The sequence below is a fragment of the Gopherus evgoodei genome, chromosome 17 (genome assembly GCF_007399415.2).
Source record: "Gopherus evgoodei ecotype Sinaloan lineage chromosome 17, rGopEvg1_v1.p, whole genome shotgun sequence".
Taxonomy (NCBI): domain Eukaryota; kingdom Metazoa; phylum Chordata; order Testudines; family Testudinidae; genus Gopherus; species Gopherus evgoodei.
In genome coordinates, this window is record NC_044338.1 from 17,371,998 (window position 1) to 17,394,589 (window position 22,592).

Below are 22,592 nucleotides of genomic sequence, written 5' to 3' on the forward strand. Positions count from 1 at the left end.
GTGAGATGGGTTGAAACTGCAACATTCACATCTGAGTTTCAAATTCCCTAAAGTTTGTAGGTGTTTGAATCCGGGGCTTTGGCAAAATCCAAATCCATGTGTGGATTTTGAACAGCACCAGTGTTTAAAGGGCATTTGGACCCAGGGTTTTGGATCACACTCCAACTGTACAAGAGCAATCCTCTCTCTCCCTGGCGTGTATCTAACCTAGTGAGGTTGTGTCTTTTTTACCTGAAGTATTTTCCTGACTGCAATCCTGGGCTTGCCTGAAGCTCTGATCCCAGTCCAGCTGCTCTGGGTGAACCTAGTGACAGACGGGCTACCTGCCACTGCTCTTGGATTCAACCCCCCTGACCTAGACATCATGGACAAACTTCCCCGCAACCCAAGAGAGCCCCTCATCAGTGGCTGGCTTTTCTTCCGCTACCTTGCCATTGGAGGTGAGAGGCTCTGGCTAGAGATGTAGTGCCATGAATGGACAAAGTGCCGTCTATTACCTTGGCTTAAAACAATTGCCGACTAGCGTGTGTTAGGAGGGGTGGGTCCATTGTGATTTCCAGTAATGAAGAGAGGCTTATTCACAGTGCAGAGATGTAGAGATGCACAATATCCAGGGAGAAAATATTCCTCATAACAGACTCAGGACTTTCATACAACCAAAACAAGGCAAGCCCTCAAGAATCCATCTCTGCTAAGATCCAGTGCATTGGAAGAGTTTAATCAGCTTAGTCAGACATCAGAGAATAGCTGAGAGATATTTTACCTTCAGTAGTCCTAGGATTGCTGTGGTGGGAGCAAGGGAACTTTCTGGTCTGATGACAGGGCCAGCTTGGGATTCTTGCAGTGTATGCACTTGACTGCCTCTGCTAGGAGCCATCTTTTCTTCTGGTCAGGCTCCTAGTCTGAGCTACCCCAGTCCCCACCCACGCATTACCTACGGTTCTCTCCAGCTCAGGTAGCAGCATGAGAAGGCATTGTGACAGATTGCCCATAGCAGCTTTGGGATCAGACAGAAGGCCAGAGTGCAGAAGGGGATGGGCAGGGAGCAGGAGGGTCTCCACTTTCTGGAGTGAGGTGGATTTTTGTAGTGAATGTCAGGACAAAGGAAGCAAATAGGAATGTTGGTCTAGTGGATAAGGTGCGGGATTAGGATTCAAGATACCTGGGTTCAATTCCTGGCTCAGCTACAGAACTCCTGTGTGACCTTGGACAAGTCACTTATTTTACCCTGTGCCACAGTTCTCCATCTGTAAAATGGGGCTATTGCTTCTCTGCCTCTTAATGACAGTGAGGTGCTCTGGTATACTGTAGTGATGTACCTACACAGACTGGGTAGAAGGGTTCTTATTTAAGAAAGGGCAGGGGGACAGACCTTATCAGAGTGCGAGGTGAAGCTGTGGCAATGCAAGGTGGGGAGAGAGGAGGGAGACAGGTTCAGGTGCAAGGGTTTTCAGAATTGTTGCTCCAGGCTCCTAACAATCTGAGATGGAAAATGAGGAGTCCCCCTGTGTGCATAGTGTGGGTTTAGAGGGTCAGAACAGTTCAGGTCTCTCTTCCCAATTTGCTGTTCTTCCTCTACCTGAATGAGCAGCAAGAGCCATAGCACAGGGTGGAATCTGCAGGTTCACCATCCAGCACAAGGCAATGTAACCCTGAGGGCCAGAGGTCCCTGTGCTAACAAATAACATAGCTAGCAAGAACCAAGCAATGAATCCAGTGCTTACAGGGCTACACAACCTGCTGTCTCTTTGGTTGCAGTGTACGTTGGATTGGCAACGGTGGGGGCAGCTACCTGGTGGTTCTTGTATGATGCTGAAGGGCCGCAAGTTACCTTCTACCAGTTGGTAAGTTGTGGCAGGGAGGGAGAAGGGAAAACAGTTTCACTTGAACACCACTGCAGATCCTAGTATCTAGGCTCCCCAGCAGGATCACCAGAGGATTTGTTTTCCTGCCTGTCCCCCTCTTTTTAAAATTAAATTTTGAAAAGTTCCGAAGTCATTAAAAGAAAATGTGTCAGCTGAAACAACTGCAAAAGCTCCTTCCCGGGTGAGATCCCACCTCCCATCAGCTGGTCAGCATGGTGGTGACTTTACCTAAAGAAACATCCCTTGTGTGTCCCCAGCCCTGAAGGCCCGTAGGCGTGCACTCCACCCATGTCATTGTGAGGAGTCAGAGAGACATTCGTAGGGAATGCAGCAGCAATTGCAGTTATTCTGCTTGATCACTGCCTCTCTGATCAGGTGGGGTGAAGGCGAAACTTCCCCATCGCTGCTTTAAGGCATCAGTTTTAAACCCCTTAAATAAGCAAATCTCTTATTACTCGGCATGTTTCTAATGCATCTAGTGTCAGATTGGCTACCCTGGAGACTGATTATTGTTTGCATTGCAGTAACTCGTAAGAGCTCCAACCAAGGTTAAGACCTCATTGTGCTAGGTGCAGTACAAACTGAAGTCCCTCTCTTTGCACATATGATATGATCCGGAAGGCCTTGGTCCCTTGCACATCTCTTACCTCAATCCACATCTATATGAACAAAAATGGGTCTGATTTTTGTGTCTCTCTCCCCTTCCCTTTTCCTTGCCCAAAAGATCTTTCATTCTGTGTAGACAAGACATGCAAAGGGTGGGAGGGAAAGCAAAGGCACTGGGAGGGAAATGGCCTTGCCAAGTGTGTGATAACTGATGTAGAGGAAGGAACAGAAGCCATGTTTCCTGACTTCAGGTATGATTAATGCCAGCTGCAGGGGTAGATTTTTTATTTCTTTTTTACGGAGACACTTGTTCACTTGGAAATAAACTGAAACAACTAATGAATCAAGTTCACATAGACTACCTAGAAGCTGTCATATGATCACTATTGACCTACTAGATGGGCTAGATTCAAACCTGAAGATGAATGGGTTCATATCCTCTTATCAGTCCCCCCTGAGCCAAGAAATATTTAATAGAATCACTGATAACTGGGGCTCATATCCCACCAGCAACCTGCCACTTCTGCCGGCTTCATGCCTGTTACTCTTCCTTCTGCCAGAGGAACTTCATGAGATGCACAGAGGACAACCCCATCTTTGAAGGCATTGACTGTAAAATCTTCGAGTCTCGTTACCCAACAACTATGGCTCTGTCAGTGCTAGTGACAATTGAGATGTGCAATGCTCTCAACAGGTACAGTATGTATGGGAATATCAGATAAAGCATTCTGCCCTGAATAACATCTGAACCAAGCAAACATGTTACTGTCATTAGAGATGGCAATGTAAATACATTTGGATCTCTTAATGGACATTTTGGCCGTATTAGCAAGCCAGTAGTATCTGGATCCAGATCCATTTTGGGTTTGGTGTTCAGATTCAAAACCACTCCGGGCTTTAAGGGTCAGGCTTGGATCTGACAATGCTGAAATCTCCCTAACTCTTCTGGTAAAATCTGGAGCCAGAACCGGCAAATAGTTCCCTTTGCAATTTTGGCTCTGACCCACGGATGGATCAGGGCTTCACGCTGGAGATTCTGGTATTAGCTGTCACAATGAGTAATATTTTGATGCTGTATGTGTACGTGTCCAATGAGTTCGGGAATCTGGTACTGAAGGAATAGCATGACATCAGCTATTCTCAGGCTGACCCGAAGAAGAGTTCTGCATAAGCTTGAAAGCTTGTCCCTCTCACCAACAATAGTTGGTCCAATAAAAGATATTACCTCACCCACCTTCTCTCTCCATCTGAATAGTGATATAGTGCATGAAATTAACTTCAGAATATTTATTTCCAGAGCCTAACAAGCTTGGAAGGAGAATAATGTATGATAATGGTTAAGTAATCCTTTTTCTTGGAGGAGGCTTTTATGCAGAGATCTAGCAACATATTTCTACTGATTAAGAGGGTTTAGGGATATATTGATTGATCCAAATTATACTTGAGGATGGAGTATTTAGTAGATAATTTGATCTAACCTCTGCCCTCTCGCTTTTGCAGTGTGTCTGAAAACCAGTCACTGCTGAGAATGCCACCATGGCTCAACATCTGGCTGCTGGGGACAATTGTCATGTCTATGGCGCTGCACTTTGTGATTCTCCACGTTAAGCCTATGCCTGTAAGTGATGCAGCTAGCACAACGTGCAGCTTGTAGGGATGTTCTTTTGACAAGAAAACTCCATTGTACGTTTTACTTCCCAAGTCTGCTGATTTTCAGTGGGACTTCCCTGCCCAAAGGGTTTCCACGATTGAGCCTTGTGTTTCAGAAGGATACAGAACTGGGAATTAGGAGCCTTGGGTTCTAGTCCCAGGTCGGCAATGGAATTGCATTGCGATCTGCAGCAGTTACTTACCCTGTTTGTGCCTCACTTTCTCCATCTGTAAAGTGAATGTAATGATACTTACTGTCCCTTGCCAAGTTCCTTGTCATTATCTGTTCAAGCCTTAATGAAGTCCCTCTCTTTGCACATATGATATGATCTGGAAGGCCTTGGTCCCTTGTACATCTCTTACCTCAGTCCACATCTATATGAACAAAAATGGGTCTGATTTTTGTGTCTTTCCCCCCTTCCCTGTTAATAAATATATTGAATTCTTTCTGCCTTGCAGCTGATCTTCCAGGTGACCCCCCTGAGCTGGCCACAGTGGGTGGTCGTGTTGAAAATTTCCCTGCCTGTTATCCTGCTCGATGAAGGACTCAAGTACCTTTCCCGCAACCACCTAGAGGGTGAGCACACTGCAAAGTAACTGTTGACTGATTTCTGTACCATGGCGCTTGCTTTGTGCTGCTTTGTGCTTTCAGGCAAGTCATTTAGCGTCTCTGCTGATGTAAAGATTGGTCCATGCACACGCAGTCATAGTTACTTTTCCCCCAGTGTGGTGTATTGCAAAGGATCTGTCCTTCCCTATGTTTTTGTAATCACTTACAGTGGCTGACACTAAAATCTTGTTGTGCATTATGGACTTGACCACAATACATTGGAACAGCCTCCTCTATTGTCTATCCAAACCGCCCTCCTGTCTCGTACTTATGGCCTGATCCTACTCCCACTGAATGTTTCCATTGACTTCACTGGGAATTAGATCAGCCCTCTTTAAAAATCTGTTTCTTCCAAGAATTCTTCTTGCCTTGTTCTTTTGACTCTTTTTCCTCCCAATGATGGTTCTGTCTTGTTTGCTCTCTCTACTGTATGACTAAAAGGTGCTGAGCACCTGAAACTTTGATTAACTTCAGTGGGAGTTGCAGATGCTCCTCACCTCTCCGAATATGGCCCTTATGTTGTAAACAGGAAATACTGTATAGGTCTAGTCTTGCACCGTTTACATCAATTGAAGGTTTACCAACGTCTTCAATGGCAGTGGGTTTGAGCCCGGTGCTCTAAAGTACAGTGGATATTTACAGAGCTCTGTGAATTATATTTAATATGCTAATATTTTCTTCTTGTTGTAATGAAATATCACAGTGAGCAATCTCAACATCCTAATTAAATCTTTCCTTTCTTTTCTTTTTTTTGACAAACACTGTAGTCTTTCAATAATTCAGCCCGTGGCCTTCAAAACTCTGCTCCACTACTTTCCTGCCACTCTCCTAAGCAGACCTCTGGTATTCGTTCCTTAATTAGTTAACTCTTAGTGCCAAGTTCTGGAGAATATATCAGAATCTGGGCCCTGATATTTAAAGTGACTGGGATTGTAGTAGATGAATGGAGACTGCTTTTTAAAGGGAGTTTACCCAACCCAGCAATGTTGCCAGAAAGAACATAGACATCAGGATGGGAAGCTGTCCTGCCAATCCTTCTTTTCGGAATTCCCATGGCAGGAAGAAGGCTTAAGGGGTTCTGGCTGTCACCTTGCAAAAGAAGGGAGCCTAGGTGGCCAATCCCAGGTTACTTTTGTTGCTCCGCCTCATATTTAGCTTGCCTGAATGTTGCTCTTCTTATCACAGGTGAGTGGTGGATGACCTGGCAGAGCACTTTAACTGTGTTTTTTCTTCACCGTGGGTAGATACTTTGACCATATTAATAATCATTCCATTACAGCAGCATGTGTCCAGGATACTTTTCTTAGTATTTCTTCCTTTTCATTTCTGAAGACAGGTCTCTTCTGCCCTGTTGAGATGGTTCCTTGGGGTTGTAATCATTAGTGGACAACTTAGTCACTGGCATGGACAAGCGTGTGCCTTCTGAGATAGTGCTTATGAAAAGCTATCTTTTCAAACGCTTTTCTACCATATAGTTTGCATGGCTTCTTCAAGAACACCTGTGCAGCCCCATTGCTTTCATATCATACACTAACAGCTGATCAGTGGGGCTGCACAGATGTCCTCGAGGCCCTCCTTTGGCCCACAGAATTCTTCCATTACTGGAGATGATCCGCAAGACAGTCAGATCCCAGCTTCTCTCTCTTCAACCTGCAAACTCAGCTGAGCTCTGAGCTTTGTTTCATAAACAATCTTCTTGACTTAGAAACTGTGCCTATTTTTATATAGAAATATTGAGTAGGGAAATCCCACTGTGCTATTTTTAGAGTTATTTTTAAGGGCAGAACCACCCTTTAAAATTGCCAGGAGCCACAAGTACTGAATATGCAATCTCTCTGTGACTCTTGGACAGTTGTGCAGCCATTGTAGAGTGACACCAGTCCTGTGTAAGTGCAATGGCAAATCTGAAGATGAAGGTTGGTGCTCTCTGCCACCCAAAGCATGAGTATCTCTGCATTGCCTCCCTTCCTGAAATGTGCTGGTGTTTTCAAAGGTGCCCTTGCTTTCTTGCCAAGAATTAGATCCTCCTCCAGCTGGACTGTGTCAGAAGGTGAAAGGTGATGTAATTCACTGGAGAGGGTGTATATGCCAACGGCATGTCAGATTTGCTCAAGGATACGTAATTAGTAAGACCTGCCACAGCTAAGGAGATTCAGCTAACGTGTTAAAGCCCTGTGCTTTCTGAGCAAAAGTTCTCTCCAGATATCACCACGTAGTCTCTGGGAGGTCATCACATATGGTATAACGAGGACTATGAAGCCATCTGGAGCTGTTACAAAAGATAATGCAGCACCAGCTTTGGATTGCCCTATGGTTGCCTGTTCAGCACTTGGCCTTGTTCCAGGCAAATGCTTCCGATCTTTTGTGGGCAGAATGCTGCCACAGTCCTCTTCCTCTCTTGCTCACAGAGATGCGCAGTCTGGTGACTGGAGTGAGACTCTCCTCTGGCACTGCTGTATTGACCAGAGAGGATCATGGTGTTACAATTTCTTTGGTGTTCCCTAGTTGTGTGTCCTTCTACAACAGCCTCTCACACCTCTCTCCAGCCCTCCTAATGGGCTTCTTTGGGTGTTGCCTCTCTATTGATTTAACTGTAAGGTCTTTCAGAAAGTTAGTCACTCTTGCTTCTCCCTACCTTACCCTCAACTCCCAATAACCAAGTGTAACGATAGTCTTGTGGTTAAGGGCTTGGGAGACCTGGCTTCATTTCCCAGGCTCTCCCACAAACTCCTTCTATGACCACCATCTCCCAAGGGGGCTTTGGCTGCTACCGTAATACAAACAACAATTCCCAGAAGTGATTGCACCAGCTATTGATGATTCTAGCTGCTGGGTCCCATCTGCCATGCTGCCGACCCACCCATTCGTCCGCACTGTTTGCCATGCAGCTGCATCATGCTAATGCTGATTTCTGTGAATGGCCTTTGTCTGAACACTGCGTCACAATTTCTTGCCACTATTTAATCGCAGCAAGAGAACAAAATCATACCAGCCTTTGCTTCAATTGTCACATTCAAAAAGACCCAACTCCTGTATTTACTCCACCTAATTCCTCTGAATACATTTTAAAAACCAGTCCTTAAATCTAGCATTGTCATTTTTCACCAGGAATTCTCAGGACAGTCAGACACACGTGGAGTGGGGAGCACCAGCTGAAAACCTGCAGGAGTCCAGATCAAACAGGGTTGGCTCTGTTGTGTGTATTGTCCTTGTCCATCATGTTCCTGCACCTGTGCCAGACACTCTCATGTGCTGTGGTGACCTGGTTTTACAGCATCTCGGTGGAACTGCCAAACAGCACAGGCTCCACTCTGGAAAATGTCCCGCAATTGTTCAGTTTGTGATTATTGTTCAGTAGTAGGACAACAGGATCAAACAGCATCTCCAGTTCCTTTGTGAATCACAGAACTACACTGTGTTCTAAATAAGAAAAGCATGTGTGTTTGTGTAGGAGGGGTGGTGTGTTAACAGAGATGCTCTCACAACTAAAATATATTATTATTAAATAGCCCCGGAAGGTCAGATGTTATGCAATGGCTTAGCTCCACTGACATCAGTTTACATCAGTTCATGATCTGACCTCAAGGTCAGAATTTTCAGAAGGACTCAGCACCCACAACCAGGGCCACTTTTTCAGATGAGGTCAACGTACTGGGTGCTGAACTCTTCTTGTAATGTGGTCGTTATTTTGGTGCCATGAGAGCTGAGTTCTCTAGTTCGAGTGGCCCCAGTTGTGGGTGCTGCACAGCTGAAATTCTGCCGAGTAGAGTGATGACTAGCAAGTGCTGGCTTGCCAAAGGAGGATTAGCGCTCTGGAAGGAGGAGGCACTTCCAGTCATAGCTACACAAGGAAGGGCCTTACTGGACTCTGCTCCATAAGGCTTTACTTCTGATAATGCTCTCATAAAGAGGAGATTCCACTCATACTACTTGTTTAATATTTGACCATATTTTCCCTTTTTCAAGTGTCCATAAGTCTCTTAAGAGGCTTTCTCTGCTTTAAAAAAAAAAAAAATTAGAGGCAGAAGTGCAGGTATCAGGTTGGAACAAATACATTGATGCAAACTCTGGAGGCTGAAAAAGTGTCATCCCAATGGCTCACCCTCATGCTTTGCAGCTAGAAAATCACTTCTGAGAATGTAGAAACTGATAGACCAGATTGGGGCAATGGTCCAGCTAGTCCAATACCCGTTCTCTGACATGGCCAGCCCCAGATGCTTCAGAAGGAGTGGACAATTATGGAATCATTGGCCTATAGGGGAAGCTGCTTTTTAACCTCTGTGAGGTTGTGGTTAATGTATGGTTTCAAGCATAAGAGTTTTTATCTCTTTTATAAGGTGGGATTTTCAAAAGCACTTACAAGAGTTGGGCCTCCAGTTCCCATGGAAGATCAATGGGAGTTAAGAACTTTTGAAAATCCCACTCATATTTTTCAGTCTATATAATGTGAGGCTCCTCTCATTATCTACATAAATGTCCAGTCCTTGTTTTGAATCCTGCTAAACTCAGGAATTAAGCATATCTTGTCACAATGAGTTCCACTGATCTATGCTTTGTGTGAAAAAAGTGCTTCCTTTTATCAGTTTTACATTTGTTGCCTTTCTGTTTGTTTGAATGTCGTCTCATTCTCGTACTGGGAGATGACTTGGACATTCCAATTTACCCTGTCGTCTCTCTAACCCTCATTATTTTATATATCTCTATCATGTCTCCTCTTACTCATCTCCCCTCTAAACTAAGCAGTCCTGATCTTTTCAGATTCTCTTCACATGGCAGTTTTTTCATGCCTAGAATAATTGTCATCACCTGTCTCTAGACCCCTTCTATATTTCTGTTCTAACTTTTTTATTTGAGGTAGGGTGACCAGAACTTAGCCTGGTATGACCAGTAAGAGTGCATTGTTGGATTTATATTGCACAGAGCTGCCTAAAACAATGCCCAAATCTTTTTCTTGAGTCATTTCAGTTAATTTAAAGCTTGGAGGAGTAGTTGAAATTAATCCTTCCAATGCTCTTTACCTTTCATTTGTCATCTCGAAATTCCATCTGCATTCATGCTGCCCTTTCACCCAGCTCTATTTTCTTGCCTAGTTTAGACTCAGACTTTAAGGCCAGATGGGACCATAATGATCATCTAGTCCAGTGGCCAGATCAATATACATACAGACATGAGTTCAGTTCATTGAGGTTCAGATTCATAGCAGAGATGGTGAGTTTTGTAGTTGCAGAGTTCTTCCAGAAATAGTTCATAGGTTATAGTCCAATGTCCAAATCTCCTATTCAGGATGTACCAGCATAACTGGGACCTCAGTCTTGCGACTCAAACTTCTCCTGATGAAGCCGAAGCAGTTCTGAGATGATAGAATCAGGACCCAATGATCTTTTATACAGTTTCATGTCTTTTGACAAGTTGGAGTTCCTCAGAGAACAAAAGATCATTAGGATGACTTTGAAGGAGGTCTATCACTGTTACTTAGCTATATGAATTAACGTAAGGCCATTTGCTTGTTCCTCCACCATTCACAAGTACATTTCAAAGAGAGATGAATACCAAGATATCCCTCGTTTACAGTTCATTTAAATGATGTTCTTTTGACCTCTGAATTATCAGAATACAGCATAGACAGAGACTGTTGGTTACATCATTGACCCTACTCATACATATGTAAATACACAAAAACACAAACCTTATCTCCCCACATGTCTTTTGAGGGTTATTTATTTTGCAGGACGTTTAACCCTTTCTAGCCATGCATCACAAGTGTGCTGTGACACATTTGTATTTTTATGTCTGCTTTTGGAAGCAAATAATTTTTAAGTGAGGTGAAACTTGGGGTTACACAAGACAAATCAGACTCCTGAAAGGGGTACAGTAGTTTGGAGCCACTGAACTAGTCTGACCTCCCACACATTGCAGGGCACAGAACCTCACCCACCCACTCTTGAAATAGACCCCTAACCTCTGGCTGAGTTGCTGAAGTCCTCGAATCATGCTTTAAAGATTTCAAGTGGCAGAGAATCCACCATTTACAGTAGTTTAAACCTGCAAGTGATCCATGGCCTGTGCAGAGGAAGGCGAAAAACCCTCAGGGTCTCTGCCATTCTGAGCTGGGGGAAAATTCCCTCCTGACCCCAAATACAGCAATCTGTTAGACCCTGAGCATGTGGTCATAACCCTCCAAGCCAGACACCTGGGAAAGAAATCTCTGTAGTCACTCAGAGCTCTCCCTATCTAGTGTCCCATCACTGGCCATAGGAGATATTTGCTGCTAGCAGTCGCAGATTGGCTACATGTCATTGTAGGATGTCTCATCATAAACTTATCGAACTCAGTCTCGTTTCTCACATCTTTCTCTTGACTATCTTTAAATAATCTTTTCTGATCTGAAATGTTGTCCACCTTGTTGTGTTCAATGCCTCTTCCAGATCATTAACCGCTATATTGGACGCTACTCCTAGAATGGAACTTTGAGCCACCACACTGATGATCTTTTGCCTTGTTGAAAATTGGCCAGTTCCCCACCTTCTTGTTCTGTCTTTTGGGTCAATTTAGAACCCATGTCTGAATGTTATTCCCTATGACAACGAGGCTTTTGGAAACACCAAATACGTTGTCAGTCATCTCTCCTTTATCTCCTAATCTGTTGACACTCTCAAATAGTTCTAGTAGATTGGAGAGGCATGATTTCCCTTTACAAGAACTGGGCTGGTTTATCCTTATATCACCTTTTATTTAGTTTTTTTTAAATAATTGCCTTTAATTTAATTTCAACCAGTTTCACTTTGGAGTGAAGTATAAGCCCTAACCGGTGTGCAGTTCCCAAGAACAGCTCTAGTGCCTTTGTGTAGGTGCTCTTGCTGTCCTCCAGTCCTGTGTTGCAACAGTTGATTTTAACTAAAGGTTGCATATTTATGTTAGCAGCTCAGCCTCTGAGAATGGTTGGTTTGGCCCATTATATGCACATGAGGTCAGTTTTACTTCACCTCCACACTTTAAAACCCTCTGACTGTTCTAGTGCTATGACAAATGGGTGTGGAGATAATGGAAATATGTAGGTCCTGATTCAGATCTTGCTTACGCTGCTGTAAATCAGGAATAACTCTGTCAATGAAATTACATCTGTGTGAGATCAGCATTGGGGCTACAGGTCCTTAAACCCAACATAAAGAGAAGGTTTTGCCAAACAGTGGAGATATAAATTCTACTGATCGTAAATAAGTCACAACATTTAGGGAAACACCCCTCCCACCAATATCTCACAAAAATACCTTCACATTGAGACAATAACCAACCATAAAAGGCATTCAAAAGCACATGTGAATCTCCATAGCGATGCATTAACAATGTGGACTAAACAGTTATTGTCTCTAATGGAGTCTGAGAGCAACAGGGAAGATGATGTTATGTTTCCAAGTCTGTTGAGTGTCCTTGTATGTTAATTTCTCTCTCTTGTTACCTTAGCCAAACTGTCATGTGGAAGGGAAAAGAATGTTTCCAGATATTTGTCAGGTTGTTTGAGCTGAGAGGTGTTACTAAGGAGAGTATTGCTGCTCCTTTGGAATATGTCAACATCCACCTCAATGCCCTGCTGGCTTTTTGAAGGCTCTCTTGTCATGCTTTGGGGAATGCAGGAAGAAAAGAACTTTTCAGGGGTAGTCAATTATATTTTTGTCAAGTCCAAATTTCTTGGTCAAGGTATAGTCAAGGTCCAGACTCCAGAGGAAAATAATAACAATAATGATAATAGTAAGTTAATAAAAAGATATTGGGGTCTGTTCAGTAGCGTCTGGCGGTCCAGATTTTGCCCACAGTTTGACTATTGACTACTCCTGCTTCATATAATCAGATAGAGAGGTCTGGGGTGGTTCCATTTCAGGGAGTTGGTCCTCGTGGAAGAGGCTACTGTAGTCTGAGACCCTTAGAAACTGAAGTCCTGTATTTAGCCAAAGAACAGGGGCCGCACAAACTTCCCCAGCAATATGCCTCAGCTGTTCCAGAGGGAGCATCTCAAGGCACAAGAGGTTATTTTAGTTTCTGTCCCTTTTCAGGCTCTCGGTCTCAGCTAACGCTGCCAGCAAGGGTGCCAGCAGTATTTGGCATTTATTTCCAGAGGCACAGATTATATTGCTTTTTGTTTGCTGCCATATGGGTTGGGGGGAGAGAGTGCTATGTCCAAACATCTGAATTCCTCCAGTGTCTTCTGTCACTAGGAGAGTGGTAATAAAACACACTGAAAAGGCAGGTATCCATGATCTTGTGTGAGCCCAGTACACATCCTTTGGCCAAAATTTACACATGTTCAAAGCAATGACTACATCCAAGGCTTCTGCACTGTGAGGCAGGAATGAAATTGGAGCTGGTGAAGTGGCCCTGCCTCTCAGCTGGCTGTTTCTGCTGTAGTTATTTGACTGATGTTCAGAAATGTTAGGCTGGGATTTTCAAAGCAACATAATGCAATTAGATGCCCAACTTGCATTAAAATTTGGTGGAGTTTGGCATCTGACTCCTTTGGGCTCCTTTGAAAATGCCAGGCTTAGTGCAGGGTATGACAACTCTTCACATCTAAGGTGATTCTATTAAAAGCTTCTAGATAAACTTTTCAAAAGCCTCTAAAGAGTTTAAGAGCCTAAAACCTAGGACTTGGACTCCTAAGTAACTAGGGTGCTTTTGAAAATGTTATACTATCTTTTTTTAAAAAAAAATTGACACTTGTTACCAAACTCTGACAAGTCAGCTCTGAACTTTACAAAGATCCTTAAAACTCAGGGTTTTTTTTAACTCATTTGTACTGCTAAGCACCACTTGGGTGCTCAGATGATAAAGTTATGAATGCAATATAAATACACAGCGCTCCGACTCTGCACTTTCCCTATCACTCCAGGAGGCATTACTCGTTTGGCCTGAGAGTTTGAGGTTTATGGCTGCGCAGTGGATGAAACTTCCCTCTGCACACTGGTGAAAACGTGCTGTGTAAACTGAGGAAGTGGGTGTACTTGTATTTAATTTCCAGGGGAGTTGGAAATGATGGCCAATGATAGTGTAATTTAGGTATTCCAGACATTATGGCTGGAAATTTCAAAGGAGCACAAAGGAGTAAAGTGCCCAACTCTGGTTGCATCCCAGTGGGATTTGGATACCTCCCTCCTATAGGTTCTCGAAAATCCAGCTAATGCAAAGAAAAGTGAACAAGTTAAAAATTTCTTAAATATAATATGAACAATTAGCCTCATGAGAAACTGCCATCTTAACAATTCAGTCTAAAGTGGGCCTGAAAGAGATGGCTTTCCCATGAGTAAGCAGTGAACATAAACATTTTGCAAAATAAAAGTTCTCTCTTCAAAATAAAACATACCTTCGAGTAACTTGATTTTCCAGGAGAGAAGCTGGATCTCTATCATTCCACACTGCTTTGCAGGGCTGGCTCCAGCTTTTTTGCCACCCAAGTGGCGAAGCAGGGGGGAAGATAAAGCCGCGATCAGCGGCAGCTCTATCACACCGCTTCATTCTTCGGCAGCAGGTCCTTCCCTCCAAGAGGGACTGACGGACCCACCGCCAAATTGCTGCTGAAAACCCAGACATGCCACTCCTTTCCATTGGCTGCCACAAGCACCTGCTTGCTTTGCTGGTATCTGGAGCCGGCCCCACTGCTTTGTGTCATCAAATGGGGTCCTTGTGACTCAGGAGCATTAAAACAACAGCCACCTAAGAGAGATGCAGCAGTCCCACTCAATGAATAAAGAAACTGAAATACCATCAAGTATTTGTAATTAACTTTTTTCAGTGCACATTCTTATTGCCTACAGGCTAGATTTTGCCACCCTCCCTTGTGTTTTATAGTAGCTTGCTTCTAGAAGTCACTACAACTGCTTGCGGACTCCAAATGTGGCAGAATCTGGACCTACATAGTTAAGATGAGATTTTTTTCAAAGCTGCCTAGGGAATTTGGACACCTGTTCCCATTTAAAAATCATTTTAGCTCTGTAAGGCACTGTTTCTAAATACTCTAGCTTTCCTTTAAGCCATAAATCACCTAATGCATCCCAGCAAGTAGCTGGTTCTGCCATTGACAGGGTGAAGAAATTGGAGGAAAAGGCTGGTCTTGTGGATCAAGCACAGGACTGGGAGTCAGGAAACCTGTGTTCTATTTCCCACTTGGCCATGACTTACTGAGAGACCCTGGGCAAGTCAATTTATACTCTGTGCCTCAGTTTCCCAATTGGTAAAATGAAGTTAGTACCTACCTCACAGTGATGCTATAAAGCTAAATTCTTTCATGTCTATACAGCGTTTGGGAATGCTCAGTTGAAAAGCGCTGTAGAATTCCCACGTAGTAGTACTGTTCCATGTTGGTTGTACTGGGGTTCATGTATCCCCATGTGATGTATTGTGAGGTAGCCATTTCAAAAGTGAAGCCAAGCATTAAGAGCAAAAGCAGCAGATTCTACTACTCCATACTCACCCTAGATTGGCCTTTTCATAAGCCATCAGGTTATACAGGGTCCTACCCAGCTGTATGACTCAGTGAAATGTCTGTCTCAATAACATTATAGGTGCTTGGCTTGCTTTTTAACCATAGCCAATTTCCTTTGTTTTGCAGGAGAAGAGGGCAAGAAATGAATGACATAAAGGAAACTCACTTTCTAAATAAAGAAACCCTAAGCTGTAACTCGGACTGAAGTCTTGCATGTTTGACCATCACTAGAAGCCAGCAGGACATGCATGTGTCCGACTATCAGACTAATGCGGGTGAAACGTTGAAAAGAAAAATACTGATTTTGTTTTTGTTTCGTAGCTTTTTTTCCCCTGTACGTAATGGTGCAATTACTGGACAGCTAAATTAGTTTGGGGATGAAACTATATGTAACTGAGTCATTGTAACACAGCTCCTTGGGGGTCTGCTCCTGAAAAGTTTGAGACCCCTTAAAAATAGCCCCAATGTGTGAGCTCAGTAAGGCATCTTTTGTTTTGTAAAAATGTGGTAGGTGGGAGGTCGTGCTTTCACAGTGGTGCACAGTATCTGTGCATGAGCAGTGATGACAGGGGTGCATTCCAGAGCTGTGATGTGGCAAAACAGACAGTATCTCAGTACCAAGGAAAAGCTTATCTGTGTGTATGGGCAGGGGAGGTAAGCAAAGAAAGGTGCATGAGATGCAATAGGTGTGTTCCAATTGACTTCCAATTTAGTAGAGTGATATCCATTAAAGTATAATACCTAGGTGGCAATGCTAGTGCTCTGGAAGCCACATTGCCTAGATGTCCAGCTTTGGTGGTTTCAATGTACCTGTATCCTGGTATAATTACCAGTGTTGTAGATCTTGTGGACATGTATTTACTTGCAAAGATTTTTGTGGTGGAAGTTGAAACTTCCTCTATTTATCATATTATTCTCCATTCTATTTTCCTCTTGTGAAAATCTTGCACCTTCTCAGGCTCATCTGACACCAAAGCATGACCCAGTCCTCTTGTCCTTTCTCTTCTGTATAACACCTTGTTAGCTCCCTTCCTGTGCTAAGCATCTCCCCCTAGACAGCTTAAAACAAAACACGGAAATGGAGAACTCTGGATCCTCCCTCATCTAGTGCTCATTCCTGATCAAATTTACTGACTAGGTAAATCTAGATTACCTAGTTTTTAAAATATGACTACATAGAAGGTAGAATAAAAGGCTTAAAAGGGAGTTGTCCATTAGTTAATGTCAGTTTTGGGAGACAAGTTGTGCTCCCAATATGATGATGAAAAAGGGAGAGGTGATCACATGGGAGCAAAAGTTGTCTCCCAGAAATTGACATTAAGACTTATTCTACTACCTATATAATCTTATTTTTGAAACTCACATAGAACATTTGACCAGGAATGGGCACTAGATGTGGTAGGATCAAAAGTTCTTGATGAAGGGAAAAAGATGCCTACAGTTTTTCTTCCTTCCAAACTTCACCCGGGTGTATGCCGGAGCATCAGGGTCAGTTATTGCTTTGCTTTGCTGCTATTTTGCTCCATTCCTATCTGGATCTGTTTCTATTTTATTTTTTAAGTCTCTTAAAACCCCCAGTGCTTTTTGTCTCTCTTCCGTCCAGGCCAGCTGGCTGAACTTTGACAAGCTGGCTACCTTAGGTACAGTACGTGCCAAACACCATCCTTTCCTTTCCCTTCATCACCAGCATTGAAAAAGATGGGTCGCGCCCCCAGACCAATGGGAATGTACAGACTTGTTATACTACTGATCTGATTTAATTGTACAGAAAACCTTGCATGAAATGTTGTTACTGTATTTAATATAGAATGTACTCAAGGAATTTTAATATGGAGCTTTTAAAAAACAAACAAACATCTTTATAAATACTGTGTGATTACAGGAAAATTGTTCACCGAAAAATCACTATTTGCTTTCTTTGAGAATTTTTCTTTTTCCAACCTGTTTTGTATGTTTCAGTTTATAGAGCTGATTTAATTGAGCTGATTACACAGGCTGACTGATTCTTTTTAGAGACCATTTTCAATGTGGGTGGAACTTATCCTTGAGCAGAGGGTCAGTAGATGATCCATACACCCCTTAAGCTCTCTAAAGAGGGTTTAAGTGGGACTTAAGTGGTGTTTGGGCCATCCATGCTTCTGTACAGAGGTGAATTCCACCTCGTTTTATTACAAAGATCCCCACCACTCCATGGCTTTCTGAAATAAATGGTGGGAATTTAATCAAATATTTAAGGGCCACATTCAGCCCTCATGTAACCAGAGCAACTCCATTGCCTTTATGAGAACTGTTTCTGCTTATTCCAGGGTTGAGATTGATCCTCAACATCCTGCCCACCCTATTGGGGGTGGAGGGTGTCCATGGACTGTAGTGCAACCAGAGCTGCCGAGTACCTGGTCTGTAAGTTGTCCCTGTTGGTACATGTTCATATCCATCAGAGATCCATATTGGATTATGGGGAGTCATGGCCAGATCTGCAGCTCCTGTGAATCTGTGTTGCTCTACTGGAATTACATTGATTTACACCAGTTGAAGATCTGACTTGTGACTTTTTTCGTACCCAAATGTGTGTGTTTTCTAAAGCTTTTGATATTATTTTAAAATCTGTAACAAAGAAGGTTAAAAATATTTACAAAACATGTGTCTTGGGCAAGCATGGGACAGGCAAAGATATGACGTCAGTAACTTTTAAGTCCTCCATTAAATTCCTTTTGGTCATTTTGCTTTGCCTCATCTGATGCCAAGAAGGTGGAGACAATTATGTTAAGTCATTGCGAGGAAGAGGCAGGGGAAATATTAGTTTTTATTGGACTGGTTTTAATTTACGCTCAACACAGCTAAAATGCACTATGGTGGTTCACTGTGCCTGATGATGTTGGATTGAAATTGTGAAATTACAGGATATGAAATTCAGCAAATAGAGTGCAGCAACTCTCAGCCATGTTCCATGCCATAGGTTTACTCTTCCCAGTAGCAGCAGGTTTTATCTTAAAATTCTGTTTGCCCTTTTCACTGTAAGCTTCTGGGTCAAATCAGTGGAACCTGCACTAAGGACACCTTCAACAGGGTATTCACTCTACTAAGGGTGACCTCCTTTAAAGTATCCCCATTTTCTAGTAGGATCCCTCATTGAAGGACCGTGTCTCATTTTTTCTTTTGTTGCTTGTCATTTGGCTGGCTGCTTTAAGACTGGTTTCCCGCTAGACATTTTGGGGTTGTGGAGGGTTATAGTTCAAATATTTTAATGAAGTAGAAAAATATCCTTAGATCAAAATTATTTTTCCTTTATGCTTTGCTGAAGGGTCAGGATAAATTGCATAGAAGTTATTTATTATTTGTATGTCACCAGCAGTGTGCTTGCTGCTTTAACATGCTGTAGTGTTCTTCTGCAAACTTGAAGGTGGTTAAAACCTAATCCCATTGATTTCAATATGGTTTGGATCAGGTCTGAATTGCATCTTACGGAAACATTTGATTGTGTGCAATAGAATGGAGATGTCCACTGGAGTGGGTTTTTTTTTTCCCTGATTGCATGTTGCAAAAGGAGGCCTGTGATGAAAAGCTGTCTAGTCTCACTTCTGTTGGAAACCAGGATCTAGGAATCACAATTATTGCCTTCTGGTGTATTCAGATTCTTTATAATAGTTTAGTCTCTTTCCATCAATACTTCCAGCCAGCCTGGGCCATTACAATAGATCCTCCTAAACAAAAGGAGCAAATCATTCATCATGCATCGCAGCCTGAGCACCAGAAAAGTAGCCTGTGTGGTTGTCCATGAGCACTTTAAATTAATTTCTCAGGGGCCATTCAACATGTTGGATCACACCTGTAAAATAAACGTGGACGGTAAGGAAGAGGCTCTTCTCTTTTGGGAGAGCACCAAGTGTGAGCATTGGGCAATGGCTATGAAGTCCACATTATGCTGTTTAAGGACTTGAATATCCTTGTGGCCGATGACTGGATAAATTCTCTCCTACCAAGAACTCTCCTATGGAACATCCATCATCTGAGAAGGGTGCATTATGTATGTGAAAAGACTGCTGTTGCTTGAAACAGCAGGGTAAGGGGGAGGGAGGAGGAGAAATTACTAGTATCACATCTGAAATTTATATTCTCCCTTAATTCCTCTATTGGCCAAAATATGGCTAAAGGTCTTGATTCTGATTGCATACATTGTCTGTTTGACTTGCATGGTGCCTTTCACAAGAATCTGGCACTGTCATGATGACATTGTCTTATTTACATGTTTCTAACACTTGGCCAATCCAAGACCAGGGTGGTACCATAAGGTGTCATAATAGTGAGAAATTGGAGGTTTGGCCTTTATGAGAAGAATTGGTAGGTAACTTTAAAGGGACCCTTAATTCATGCAACAAATGTGGGGCTGGAGAAAAGGGTTTGTTAATGGAGCTTTTGGGAAGTCCCATCCTATCTAGGTACATAGTATAGTAGAGGGATGGGGTGTGAAAAGCCAGATCAACAGAAGGATCCTGAGGTGGCAAGTTTCAGTTACTGTTACACACTTCACAGTTACTAAACTGCTTAGAACTTAAAGCCCTGGTCCTGCCAACACTTGAGTGTAGTTTTATGTATGCAGAGCTCAGTCTAACCCCCATGGTAGTCAATGGGTGGTGTTGTTTCATTGACTTCAATGAGCTTTGGGTCAGACTAGTGAGTCCATCCCATTAAATTTTAACAGACAAATGTTTGCAAGATTAAGGCCTAGATTTGTTTTTCGTATCATGGAATAGCCACTGTCTTAAATAGAAGAATAACTGCATGAGATTCTTGACTGAAAAATTAATGGGTGGTAGACCTTAATATTGCAGAAAATCACAGGATCGTCCCATCCCACTATTACTACTTCACATTCTGAACCACTGTAGACACAGACCAGGTAAGACCCACCGAGCAAATATCCAATGGGGAAAACCTTGTAGGGAGTATTTTCCAAGTGGGTTGCCTTGGGCACTGGCCATGGTCCTGATTAAAGAAAAGAAGCACTGCACTGGGATTTAGTATCTTTATGGACCATTTGGCAATTTATCCATCATCCTTAGGAGTCTCCTCCCTTTTTTTTGCCACACCCACTTAATTTTCTAGGTTGAGCATGTTCCTGGCATGGATGAACAACACTTCAGACCTGCATAATGCTTCTCTAAAGAGTTGCATACATGTGACTTGTGTTTTCTCTATGCTGTGATATGTATTTTTATAACAATCTACATGTTTTCAAAGGTTTTATCTTCACTTATCCCCTTCATCTACCTGTCTCAGCAATCCCCTACCCACTGATTCCCAAGGTATTCTTAATACTCAGATTTTCACTGCCACTTTCTCCCACCAGCTTCTGATTATCCTACCAATCCTCCAGTGCTACCTTGAATTGCACGTCAGCCTGTTCGTTCAGCTTAGCAAAAGAAGAGCAGTGGAGGTGGTTTTATGCTGCCAAAATAAAGACCTCTAGACCCCATCAGGCTGGTAACAATGGTTTCTGCCAGGCATAGATTGGGATGATCCTGGGTTTAGGATATGCAGGAACAAAATTAGTGAAAAGACAGATGGGGGGAGATACAAGTGTCCCTTGCATCCTCTCCTTTTGGTGCCATTCAGCTTTTGGTAATGTAAGAATGGAAAACTAAATGAGTCTAGAATAGATCTCTATGCTGTGTATATACAAGAGCCTAGACAGGTAGGTGTACCCTACCTTAGGGATATTTGTATAGCAGACTCATGCCCATGCTATGTGGAGTCTGTGCTATGTTTTGTCAGTGTACTCAAGACCATGAAGAGAGAAAACACTGATTTGTTTACAGGTGTCATTAGTGTAATGGCTTGAATCTCTGAACATAGCAATTTTGCTACGATGCCTGAGCAGCCGAATCTAGAAACCTTGTTGAGTTTGCACTTAGTGAAAGATAAATTGTTACATCTTTTTAAAAAGAGTTGTATGGGGGTAGAATTAAACAAGGTTTCCTATTTTATTATGAGAGATATTTTTCCACTAAATTACTGATTCCTAAATGGTGTACTTTTGTCTGATGTAAATAGCCAGGTGTATTGTGAAGACTTAAGAAGGGTCATTGTAGTCACATATGTATGATCCACTCTGTTCGCACAATATTGAGCTGATTTGTTTTATACTTATGAAATTACAGAAATAAAAGCAATTTTACTGGATGGCTCTGATTCTGCTTTTCTTCCCTATTTGTTATTCACTTTGAGGCAACTAAAGAAACTAGTGAGAGCCACACATAGTGCCTGTGGCCATTATTTAGCCCTTAATCTGTGACGTAAAAGATCATGGAAGGTGGACTCAACTTTTTAGGCCAAACAGGGTTTGTTTCTAAATAGTAACAGTTCCTTAAAATTTGTTCAGATTCTTAACTTGAGGATTTTTTGGGGAGCATATTAACAGCATGTCCCAAAGGAGGTGGTTGTACCAAAGTTTTGAATCATTGATTTCACTGCATATATAATCAAGGGGTTTAAAAAGAAAATAAGGAGTCTTAATGTCACTAGATCACAATTTCCTATGGATTCTGGTAGCAGCCACGATAGAAATATAACATGACTACAATCCCTGGCTGCAGGTGGTACATCTGCTTCCAATTCTGGTTGAAACTGGGAATTAGAGATATCTGGCTATGGATGGTTGTGGAGAAGTTTTAGAGAGTGTAAATTCAACTTGAGGGTATAGCAATACAAAAATTATTTCCTAATGTATCCAAAGTAGTTCCCCGACCCTCAGCATGTGTGTTTTGAATGTGTTCTGCATGTGTAGAGGTCACCAAAAATGCTTTGTGTTTTCACTGCCATTTAGGAATGTGAAATGATTGAGGGCTGTACTTTAAAGAGCTACATTCACAGCTTAGTATAAATCAATGGTCCACTGAGATCAGACTCCACTGACCTATACACCAGCTGAGGGTCCGGCCCAAGCTTGTGTTGTCCTCCCTTTCTAGAGAGCTCATGCTGACTCTGAGAGTTAGACCCTAGGCAGGCTTTAAAAACAGCCTGTTTAACATGGTTGGGCACTGGCCAGAGGAACACACTCAGCACCTTTCTAATAAGAATCATGCTCTAATAAAATATATAGGCTTTCTTCTGGAAATAGAGCACAAGAGCAGACCAGTGCTGGAAGAGCTGGCCTGCAACTGCTGCAGGAAAGGACACTTCATTTCCTCATTATCCGTTGCAGAATAATCCTGAGTCTGTATAATCTTGAGTACACCAGAATCAATGATCAGCCTGACCAATGCATGCTGCAGGCCAACCACTGGGAGATGTTTCTGCCTGGGATTAAATCAGGGGAGCAAGGGGGGATTTGCTGGGGGAGAAAAGGGGATAGCAAAGTGAAGGGGGTAGGGCTGAGAAGGAGGGGAGAGTT

General features: G+C 42.7%; 1 protein-coding gene across 4 annotated transcripts in view; it reads left to right on the plus strand.

Annotated features, from left to right (window-relative positions):
• The window catches only part of ATP2A3 (ATPase sarcoplasmic/endoplasmic reticulum Ca2+ transporting 3), a 182,447-nt gene extending 161,065 nt beyond the window's left edge, over nucleotides 1-21,382 (plus strand). For 3 of the 4 annotated variants that reach the window (XM_030536837.1, XM_030536838.1, XM_030536833.1), the window contains 7 exons: nucleotides 238-440; nucleotides 1,759-1,844; nucleotides 3,032-3,165; nucleotides 3,972-4,089; nucleotides 4,581-4,698; nucleotides 7,840-7,915; nucleotides 15,329-21,382. In XM_030536837.1, the coding sequence (XP_030392697.1) occupies nucleotides 238-440; nucleotides 1,759-1,844; nucleotides 3,032-3,165; nucleotides 3,972-4,089; nucleotides 4,581-4,698; nucleotides 7,840-7,915; nucleotides 15,329-15,407 (814 nt within the window). In that variant the 3' untranslated portion in view covers nucleotides 15,408-21,382. The remainder of the gene's footprint in view (nucleotides 1-237; nucleotides 441-1,758; nucleotides 1,845-3,031; nucleotides 3,166-3,971; nucleotides 4,090-4,580; nucleotides 4,699-7,839; nucleotides 7,916-15,328) is intronic. The other variant, XM_030536834.1, reaches the window with a different exon arrangement.
• The last annotated feature ends 1,210 nt before the right edge of the window (nucleotides 21,383-22,592 follow it).